The 11827-nt window shown below is 39.5% G+C and overlaps 2 protein-coding genes across 2 annotated transcripts in view; one reads left to right on the top strand and one right to left on the bottom strand.

Annotated features, from left to right (window-relative positions):
• Positions 1 to 1133, bottom strand: part of LOC311037703 (uncharacterized protein) — a 2756-nt gene extending 1623 nt beyond the window's left edge. Inside the window, exons 1-3 of the mRNA XM_084046959.1 lie at positions 887 to 1133; positions 563 to 646; positions 193 to 384 (exon numbers count right to left, since the gene is read on the bottom strand). Of these exons, the coding sequence (XP_083903085.1) occupies positions 193 to 384; positions 563 to 646; positions 887 to 1010 (400 nt within the window). The 5' untranslated portion in view covers positions 1011 to 1133. The remainder of the gene's footprint in view (positions 1 to 192; positions 385 to 562; positions 647 to 886) is intronic.
• The window catches only part of LOC311037031 (replication protein A 32 kDa subunit-like), a 469874-nt gene that overhangs the window by 271637 nt on the left and 186410 nt on the right, over positions 1 to 11827 (top strand). The gene's annotated exons all lie outside the window — the stretch shown is intronic.

The raw sequence follows: 11827 nt of genomic DNA, 5'->3' as shown, positions 1-11827 counted from the left end.
TGTGTGTGTGTGTGTGTGTGTGTGTGTGTGTGTGTGTGTGTGTGTGTGTGTGTGTGTGTGTGTGTGTGTGTGTGGTCATTTGTGTACTACTGTCACTGATTGCATATTGCATGAAGGGCACTGATGACTGATCTTTACTATACTTGCACAGTTTTGGTTTATAATGACTTTTCTCATAAGCTATTCTCTTACCTCTGTCTTTAAGACTGTCAACCTCCTTTTGTAACAAGACTTTATCTGCAGTCAGGATCTTGTACATGGTGTTGAACTGTTCCGTTAGGTTGTCATAACTGGTCTGTACTTGTTTTTTGTCTTCAGTAAGGTTTTTGTTTTGGGTTCTCACACGTTGCATTTCAGAATCATAATGAACTGTACGTATGCTGTCTGCAAAAGGGAAATATCAGAATCAAAACACAGAGCAAGACACAGAGCAAGAAGTCTCTCGACCTTGTCAGTCTAAACTCTTATGGATGACCACAAAACCAAAAGTAGTGTTCAAAGTAAGCTACTGTATATAACCTAGAAGTGTTTTGTTTGTTAAAGGTCTCTGTACAATACTCACAGTACACTTGCTGGCCTATGATCACAGCCAGAAAGCATAGTACCCCCAGACACACGGCAACAGTTCTGGACCTCTGAGCACAACCTGAATCACACATTATCATCAGAACACCTTCAGATCTTTAACATTTAAAGTTTGTTTTTGGCATCAACACACTGGAAATGAATGTGCAAATCTTTGTTTATCTCATATACTTTTTATAAATAGTTTTCTTAGCTTGTATACAATAAGCTCATGAATATATTCATTCAATTTGAACACCTGAAGAGGAGCAATATGTCACAATAATCTCTGTTTAGTTGGTGTGTTGTTTGACCTACATACCTGATTGTAGATGTTCATCTTTTTCCCTCATTTGAATGTTAGCATAAGGGCTTTCTGCTTTCCCAAGATCTACTCCTTCAGCATTTGAGTTAACATATATCGCTGCCATATTTTCTATGCACATAGAAATCTACTGCAAAATGTCTCAAATTCTCATACTCACTGTCCTCACACGGGTTCTCTGTTAAATGTACAGTACGGCCCTACAATTACTTTGTTTCTGACAAAATTATGAGTGGCAGAGGGTGTTTATATGCTGTATATTGTGACGTCACGTCAGGAAGTCATAACCTCTGTATAAGTGAGAGAACATTTCTCTTTTTCACAAGTGCTGCAAAGGTTTTGGTTTCCTCTTACATAAAAAAGGAAGTATGGTTTGCCATCCATATTTCCCTTTTGGTCAATGCTGAAAAACAAAGGAGAAAGGTTGAAATTTGAATGCAATAACACATATTTGCATCATACTAAAACAACAAGCATAATATGGAAGTTTATGATCCACTTATTTCCTTTTCGCATGTGAGTTCATTACATTTTGAATCAGATAGAATAAGTACCTAATTAGACCACAAAATGTCAATTATCAGATTTGATATTTGAAGATTGATATTTAACATTCAACATTTGGTAGTATAAGGTATAATATAAGCATATATATATGTATTGTAAGTGTGTGTGTGTGTGTGTGTGTGTGTGTGTGTGTGTGTGTGTGTGTGTGTGTGTGTGTGTGTGCGCGCGCGCACGTTCATGTTCTCTGGTCAATTGTGTACTACTGTCACTGATTACATATTGTATGAGGGCATTAACCTTTAGCATATCTTATGGCTTCTCAAAACCTTAGGCTTCCTGAAGCCACAGTTTTGGTCTATTATGACCTTTCTCATAAGCTATTCTCTTACCTCTGTCTTTAAGACTGTCAAGTGTCAACTTCCTTTTGTAAAAGGACTTTACCTGCAGTCAGCATTTTGTACATGGTGTTGAACTGTTCTGTCAGGTCAGTAACCGAATATACGGTAGTCTTCTGTAAGCCTTTTGTTTTGGGGGCATGTGCCTTCTGCAAAAGGGAAATGTCAGAGTCAAAACACGAACCAAGAAGTTCCTAGACCTCGTCTAAACTCTTATGGATCACTACAAAAGATGAATTTGTTTGTCAGGGTATCTATACAACACTCACAGTACACTTGCTGGCCTATGATCACAGCCGGAAAGCATAGCATCCCCAGACACACTGCAACAGTTCTGGACCTCAAATACACAATCCAATTAGAGGTATATTATCTAGAATTATAATTACAGCTTGTTAAATATCGCTTTTTCTCAACCATACTAATTAAATACTAATTAAAATGACCTGTGTATAAAAATGTTATTATTATTATGCTAGTTGCTCATTTATTATCACACTAAAATACATATATTTGAAAACAAGGAGCTAGACTTTAATTGCACTACATTTTTAGTTTAATTACCAAAAACAATACTTCAAAGTAATGAATTTATTGGAAGTCTATATACTGTATATTACACTTTTAGTTTAAGGGTGATCAAAGTATACTCCTATACTTTTAAGTCTATATATGTAAGTGTGTTATTTACAACATCTTGGTATATTATATAAAAACATTTGTTTGAAATAAAATGTTATACATTTCGCTTGTAAATAAACTCAGAAATACCATTCACTCTGAACACCTGAAGAGGAGCAACATGCCACAGTAATCTCAGTTTTAGTTGGTTTGTTGTTTTACCTACATAAATGATTGTTGTTCATCTTCCTCTCTCATTTACTATCTCCTGTGACAGCATTTGAGTTAACATATTCTGCTGCCATGTTTTCTATGCACACAAAAAAACTACTGCAAACGTATCATGTATCAAATTCTCATTCTCACGGTTGTCTGTAAATGTAGGGTAGGTCTAGCCTTGGTCCAGAGTGTTAATGAGTTATCTGGACCAGGGCTAGGGTTACCAGTTACTTTGTGTCTAACTAATTTATGAGTGGCAGAGGGTGTTTATATGCTGTACATCGTGATATCAGGAAGTCATAAGCTATATATACTGTAAGTGAGAGAACATTTCTCTTCTTCACAAGTATTGTAAAGGTTTGGGAATATATAATGGTACTGCACATTGCAACTTCCAGGCAGCTCTTTTCACAAGGGTTGCAGCAGGGCCACTTGTCCTTTGGTGTTGCAATTTTTTTAAGGGCACAAACAGAGCCGCCCCTTCCATTAGGTAGAGTAGGCAATTGCCTAGGGTGCCATGAGGCTGGGGGACACCCACCAGAATTGAAAAATATATATGTGTATTTATTTTTATAGAACACATCATCATCATTTGTTTTTACGTTTGGAGACCCCTGTCCAGGAGACGCTCCAGAAGCTCCTCCTCAGGAGATTTGGCTCAAATCTAAACCCATTTCATTTGGCGTTAGGAACCCGTTGCGACCACATGCCCTCGCTGACGTCGACACCAGGCAGTAAGAATAACTAGAATTTGTACGTTTTAAGTATTTGAAAAAATTAAAGTTAGGTGCGCCGCATCAATGCACCCCTCTCTTTAATAAGAGAGGGGTGCATTGATGTCATGCCAAGCAGTTCAGACGGCTCTGCTTTTAGTTTCAAGAGAGTGGCAGAATTAGAGTTAAATTAAATGAACTTCTACCTTCTCGCATTTTCACTCTCTGTGGCAACACGGAGGATGTACAGTATAGACAGGTTTCTTGTTTACGCATTCAGGTTGCAAAACCACTTTAAAAGAAACACGTACAGCTGAGATTAATAAACTGTTCGATTAGAGTCAGCTAGAGCAGGGGTTTTCAACTGATTGTGAACCATCCTGACTAAGACTCAACCTGGGGACCACTCTTGTGTTGGGAGGGGATATGGGCTAAGATTAGTGTGTTTTTGGTAACACTAACACTATGCATCCCAAGTCTATAATACATTATGATCAGCTTATAACTCTGTATGATTAGAGTTATAAGAACTGAAATATGTATAACCCTTTATTACACTGTTTCTCAACCAATTGTCCATAGACACATGTTCTTAAATAATGACTGTTCAGGGCTTGATATAATTAATTGCACGATACTACGTGCAACACACGTCATTATTTAACTGAAATATAATGCTAGTGAGCAGAGCGTTTTTTGAGTGTTTAGTGCCTTCTATATTAAACTCATGTTAACTGATGAGTGAGCAGACGCATGCTTTTATATGGGCACATTTCCTAATAATGATGACTCAACCAGGCCACAATTCCACTTCTTGAGATTCCAATTCCCTTTTCTGTGGAAGTTCCAGTAACTGCTGTAAAACTGCTGCATCAGCTGAGGAACTTGGGCAGGTCGTAAACTAAAAGTGTCAGAGTTATATGCCGTTATATTATACCTCTATGAGTTAAACAGCCTGAATCCCTCCTGAGCAGCAAAGTCCCATGCTAACTCAGCTAGCCTCTCCACCTCAGACACCTTCTGCACCAGCCTATCAGAATGCTCCAGCTGTAGTCTTTGGTCCGTCTCTACTGTGTGCTGCAGGGCTTGAAACTCTGCTGCCACCTGGTGAAGAGAGAGAGGGAAAGGCAGAAACATTGGCGACCTTTCTTATTTGTTGGATGGAAATGGTTTGAATTCCTGTAAATAGCATTGAATATGTGAAATAACACAGTCATCGTCTTATGAGACTTGTAATATATACATTTATAACATTAAGCGGTAAGTGGATATAGTCGGTGTTGGGTGGAAACCCGGTATGTCCAAAACAGTTGAGATAAAAAAGCGAACCTGTGTTCCAATGGATCAAATGTACTTATTTAGTCACAGATCAGCTATTTTTGCTAAATTTGCACTACACTCTTGTACGCTGAAGTAGGGCATTCATTTGCGGAAAAAAAAACATAAAAAGTATAAGGAGATACAAGGTTTCTGCAACGATAAGTATAATAAGTATAATATTTTGTGCCACATGATTAGTGATGTTGTGGTGCTCAGATATGTGAGTTCATCTTCAACCTCTGCTCATGCAGACTCGTGTGTCGAGGACTCGAGTGTGTTGATTTGTGCTCTGCATAGTGATGCCATGATGACTATAAGCTATCCTTCCAGACTCTGACCGGGGTCTTCAACTAGCTGTCAGCTCAGCTGCTCTCTTGACTATTGACTGTGTCTTTGCAGAAGAGTTGTGCTTAATTAATGGCCTTGCTCAAAGGCACACTGGTAATCCCCCATTCAAGTGAAGTCCCACACCTACCTCCTCCTGATGCAACACGGCTTGGCAGAATAACTGAAGTGACATGTAGAACCTCCAATCAGAGCACATGTCCTGCCCCATGCGCTCACAATACTGGCCAATCAGCTTCTCAGGACTGGGGAAGGCCTTCCCGCTCATACCTATAAAGGATGATTGAGGATTGTTAATGAGCAGTAGTGGACAAAGTGCTCAACCCCAGTACTTGAGTCAAAGTATAGATACTCCTGGTCAAATATCACTCATCTACAAGTGAAAGTTTCTCTGTCAAATTTGTGCTCAATCTGTCAGCACTACTGCCTTAAACTTAAAAATGTAATGTTGCTGTTAGTAGGAATAAACACAGAAGCACCTGGGAGGAAGTGGACTAAGAAAGGGGAGGAGCCAAACCAGAGTTCCTGTTTTACACAAAAAAGGAGGTCGTACCCCAGCTGAGCTGACCCCCAGAGCCCCCCCCCCCCGCCTTTTTTCCGAACGTTTTACTGGACGTATTTTTGGTTTTTCTTATTTTTCAATTGTAAACTGTTTATATGATGGTCTGCATAGTAGTGTATATCTGTCTGTCATTTAATGTCACTATGAATTGCGTACATAAGGACCCCATTTGAAACAAGCCATTGTGCTTTCATGGGTATTCAAACGTACAAATTACAAAGTACATTTTATTTTTAATATCAATGCATTGCTCTTTTAAAGGCATTACCGCTCATTTCTCTCTTATACTAGCAGTTATCAGCCAGTGGAGTACTGTGGTGGTGTTAAACTGTCCAGCTTTTCTGTTTTGTGAACAAGGATTCCCCCCCCCCCAACACACACACACACAGATAAGGGAAGGAGGGCCCTTGCATTATTTGACTCTCTCTCCCACATAAAAGCAAGCGAGCACGAGAGCAAACGACTGTGACAGTTTTATGACAGTTTTATGGCATAATCAATCAGTTTGTGGCCACACACACACACACACACACACACACACACACACACACACACACACACACACACACACACACACACACACACACACACACACACACACACACACACACACACACACACACACACACACACACACACACACACACACACACACACACACACACACACCTTTCCAGTGGTGGGAGAAGTACTCTAATAACTGAACTCACCTGCTTTGAAGCTTGACATCTCTGAGAATTAAGCAGATCATGGGCAGCTGCTACCCTGCTGCTGAGGACACATTTGAGGATCTCAAGGACAAATTGACAGCAGCCATCCTGGCTCACAGTGCCAGGGAAGACCACATATACACCACCCTCCTCCTGTGCTCTTGTCACCGCTCATCATCTTGTTGAACGTCATCTGTCGAAATAAGATTGTCAGTAAACAAGTTTATTCACAACAAGCAGCTTGCCTGGCATAGCCAGGGTTATTGTGCTAATCACTGGTTTTCAAAGTCGGATCCAAAGTGGGACCCATAGGGTTCCCAGCTATATTAGATAATATAACCAGTTTAACCACTTTAATCCTATTTCATACTTCAGCTATTCATAAATAAATTATATATATATATGTATTTGTCCATATTAGTCCAGACATAGGCCTACTTCACAGTCAACTTATAACTCAGAGAGTGTACAAAGTAAGACCAAATGGACCCATACCATGGTCTAATTTACACACTATCAGATTTAAATGAACACAGAGGCTTTAACAGTACAGAATGGGATCGCAGAGATAAAAATAGCCTCAAATAAGAGGGGTCCTTGAAAATGAAAATGTTTCAGAATTACTGGAGATTAGCCTTGGATCAAGACTATGATAGATGTATTTTTATCGATAGTAAAAGTCAGACTCGATCAAATACATCTATGATAGTCTTGATCCAAGGCTAACTTGAGATGGACTTACCACCATCTGTCGTTGTAGAATCCAACCAGGTGTGGACTGCTCTCCTCTTGGAGGGGGGTTTCTCTGGAGTAGGCAGAGGATGTTTCTGACAACTCTTAGCAGGAATGGAGAAGGAGTAGGAGTCTAGAAACTTCTCTTCCTCTGCTTTCATTAACTCCTGCAATGACTCGATGTTTCTGGTAGTGAATGATGGAACTGTCTGGTCTAAACCGAGCCGGTAAATAAATATTTTTATTCGCAACAGGCAGCTTGCCCTGTGATGCCGGGGTTCCAAGTATAAGAGAATGATTGGCTGAGATCATAGGTGGATTATGAGATAATGGATCATTTATTTTCAATGACCCCCCAGATTGTTTTTTTGTTTGTTTTGTTTTTGTTTTACATCAGAGCAACCCATTTTGTTCAGAAATTTGACTTACAGTGTAAGGACATACATTTATTGCCTGCATGTGTCCAAAACACATGCACGTATACATCCACTCCACAATCACCCACATATACACTTATTTCCTTTTTGTTTTGTACACAGGGCTACCCTCCCTTCACTAGAACCTCCTAGAAAGAATACTTTTTATTAATGAGTTAAGGAGAGTTTAAGGAGAGTGTGGAATCATCATCATTTAAAACCATATCTGCAAAAAATAGCAAACATGGAACCTCAACCTCAAGCTAATCTGATGCACTGGCCACCTGAGACCAGAGCATTTTGACTCTGGGACGTTCCCGGAACATGTGCATTATGTACCCACGGTTTTAAATGAACACAAAGTGCATAAGGGGTATTTGACGTTGACAACATTTTCTTGGAGTTAAATAAAATCTGTGTCCCAGACTCCTAATTTGAGAACAGTTGGCCAACAGGATCAAGTGCGCACAATTAACTGCAAAAGCATAGGCCTATATAACTAATTGGTTCCATTCGTCCATTGGGGGTCCTTCAAATTAAAACGTTTGAGAACCAATGGTTTTAGCGATTGCTTCATTTTGCACCCAAAGCAGAGAGCGCTTTATGCCTCATGCTTGACTTTTCTTGGGCAGTGGTGTAAAGTAACTAAGTACATTTACTCAAGTACTGTACTTAAGTTTAAAAAAATGGTATTTTTACTTTACTGGAGTATTTCCAAATTTCAGTACTTTTACTTCTACTCCACTACATCTTAGAGACAAATACTGTACTTTTACTCCACTACACTTATTTGAACTTTAGTTACTACTTTACAGTCATAAATTATTATATCATAAAACATACATTAACCACTTTAGACCTATTTTATACATAGGCTATTTGCAAATAGCCGATCTACAAGCTCACAACGCGTCGCATCGCGGGGCGTTGTGAGCTTGTAGATCTGCTATTTTCAAACATTTTAGTACTTTTACTTTTGGTACTTTAAGTATATTTTGATGCCAAAACTTTTGTACTTTTACTCAAGTAACATTTTGAACACAGGCCTTTTACTTAACAGAGTATTTCTACACCGTGGTATTGCTACTTTTAATAAGTGAAATATCTGAGTACTTCTTCCACCATTGGAATTGGGTCTTACCTGAAGTAGTAGGCTATATAGCTATCATAACATGTGTCTGGCGACACATCAACCATTGCTCATAGTTGCATTTGAAATTTTCCAATTTGAGCGAAAACCCTGATATTGCAATTCTAATCTGTTTAAAACATTGGTTCTCAAAGTGGGGTCTGGGGACCCCCATGGGTCCTTGGGGGGGTTCCAGGGGGTCCCCAGTAAAATGTGTTAACATAGCATCACAATAATTTTAACCACTTTAACCTTTTATACTTGGGCTATTCAAAAATAGCAGAGCTACAAGCACTCGGTGCCGCGCTATGAGCTTGTAGATCTGCTACTTTTGAAAAATCGTGAAAATGTGTGTAGGGTGACCAGATCCCAACTCACCAGATGTGGGACAAAAAGTATGTTTGTGTGGGACAATGTGGGACATGTTAGTGGAGTTACCAATGCATTTTTGTCTAAAAAAATAACATTTCTATTCTACCCTTGTACATAACATCACTATATCTGGTTGATTCAGTTGCACATACTGTAATACGACTATGATAATAACAACTATAATAGAACTACTACGCAAAAAGAAAGTAACATAAATGCATTTGAAACAAATTGTCTGTATTTACTGGACAACACAACCTACTGGTAGTAAAGAGGCTTTGATTTGATTCTTAAGACATTAATTACATCCAATAAGGAGCTCACAATAAAGTCTGTAGTTTTCACAGTAGTGTGGCCAAGTCAACTAGGTACATTCCCATGTCTCATGTCTTGAGGCGCAACTTACTAATCAAGTCTCAAATCTACATCTATTAGTAGAGCAGCAAGTGCAGTATCAATTTAGTAAATTAACAAAGAAAATTAAACTTTACCAAAAGCAGCATCCTCCTAACAAAGCCAACTACTGCAAATGATTTTCAAATCAGACAGGCACAACATTAAAAAACTAAAAACAAAACACTAATATAAATCAAAACTGGTCAGGACTGGAGGGAACAACAACTAATAATAAATGAAATTGTAAACAAACTTGTCCACCATAGCACAGCACTTCCAGAACCAAGGAAAGCACCTGGCTGAAACATTCTAGGTTTTGTCCATCACCAGTCTTTCAGTTTTCTCACAGCAACAACTGTGTGTAGGCAGGCCTGGCCCACACAGGCAATGCACATTCAGCACCATAGAAAGCACCCAGCAGTGAGTGAAACACAAGGATAGCAGCACAAAATGAAAATCTAGCACCACACTGGCCCAGAGCCCACAATACACTATTCTATTTAAACAATGTTTATCTTACCTTAGATGTTCTTCTTGGGTTTATACTTTTTGCTTGAGCGTGCTGCTTCCAATAAGGCCTTCTGCTTGAGAACATAGCTGTAGAATTCCTTACAACTGTATTCAAAGTTGGTCTTTCTTGACTTGGATTTCACTCTTGATAAGCTCCACAGAGCAACGGTTCCTCTGGTCAGTCCATGCAGCAGTCATGAGGGCAAACACTCTCTCTACTGGAGCATTGGTGATGTAATGGGGATGCTGAAGAGGAAGGATGCAACAGCAGTCATATTTAGTGTTTTTGTGCCTTTAAGCAAGATGGACCACTTCTCCAGAAGAGGAGCTCTTCCCTCCACAATTCCCTGCTGGCATGGCAGAGTCACACAATACTCATCATACAGTTCATCCATGTCCAGTTTGCCTCCACCACATCACTGAGCTGGGAGAAAGTGAACCTCCTCTTCAGTGCTAAGCATGCAACATTCTTCTGGTAGTTGTTTATGAAGTCATACCACTTTTCCAGGTAGTTGAGTGCAACGTTGTAGAAGTTGGAAAGATCATTTCTGATTGTTGCTGCCTTTTGGTCTGGAAACTGTTGGAGGATAGCACTGGCCTCCATTCCAAAGAAGGAATCAATGTGTTTGTTGTTGTAGCTTTGTCTTGAGAGTGAACATTATATCTTATAGCTCACAGACGGTCCCATCCTGTCCTTCCAACAGCAGAACAACATCATGGAAGATCTTCATCAGCACATTATTGAGGAAGGCCAGGTAGACCTGTACAAATGGAACCAAATGGACACTCTCAGAGTTACACACCCATAAGGGGCCATTTGTAACCCCCTCAAGTAACCATGAGGGTCCCTGGACCACACTTTGAGACCCACTGGTGTAGCAGAGTGTTCCAGTGAGCCAACATGCACAATACCAGCACCCTGACTCGGTTTGGGCAGAATGGGTCAGAGCCTGTGAAGGAAGTAAGGAAGACGCCCAATTTCTCACCAATATGGCAGCTGTGCATAGAGCCTGATAGTGACAAGAAGGATATCAAGAGCTGGATATAGACATTTCACCCATGGATAAATAGTTTCCCAGTCCTTGTTGTAACTGCATTAACTTTTCTTTGCCCTGGTCGTAGTTAACTCCCTTTCCTCCATGTTTCATTCATTCATTTATTCACATTTCACTATTAAACGCGTCGCTAGCTTGTCAGCAGATCAGAACGGTTGCTTAATGGCTGTCTTGAATGTGCTCTGACACGTGATGTCACGTAAACTGTCAGTGGAGTAAAGTAACTAAGTACTTTACTCAAGTAGTACGTACGTACTTAGGTACAATTTTGAGGTATTTTTTTTTACTTTACTGGAGTATTTACAATTGTCAGTACTTGTACTTCTACTCCACTACATCTCAGAGGCAAATATTGTACTTTTTACTCCACTACAATTATTTGAAAACTTTAGTTACTTGTTACTTTGTAGATTTTGATTGTTATTACAAAACATACACTAAGCACTTCAGCCCTATATACATTTTGGTCATTTGAAAATAGCAGATCTACAAGCTCACAAGCTTGTAGATCAGCTATTTTCAAAAGATTTTTATATATTTTAGACATTTGAAAACATTCTGCATAATTACATAACTACATTTGTTATTCCGGACTTTTACTTGCAACGGAGTATTTCTACATTGCTGTATTGATACTTTTACTATAATAAATAAATAACAATTGCATTTCAAAAATAAACACACGTACGTTTGTTACATTACGCGATGACGTCATCATCACGAGTTCGCTAGTGTTTGAAGTTGTTAACCGACAGCTGACCAATCAGCAACGAGCGAGAGGCGGGCTCATGCGGGATCACGGGATGCTGCAGGTATAAAAACGTTAAGCAGAGCATGCAGCGTCAGATGTGTTTGAGACTTTCATAGATTCACTCGCATCTACCCAGAGCTTAACAGCCACTTTACCTGCCTTATCAGCCACTAACAGACGGAACC

This window comes from Gymnoscopelus microlampas (genome assembly GCF_963454915.1).
Source record: "Gymnoscopelus microlampas genome assembly, chromosome: 21".
Classification (NCBI taxonomy): Eukaryota; Metazoa; Chordata; class Actinopteri; order Myctophiformes; family Myctophidae; genus Gymnoscopelus; species Gymnoscopelus microlampas.
Note: the sequence above shows the minus strand (reverse complement) of the source record. Positions and strands in the feature narration are given on the sequence as shown.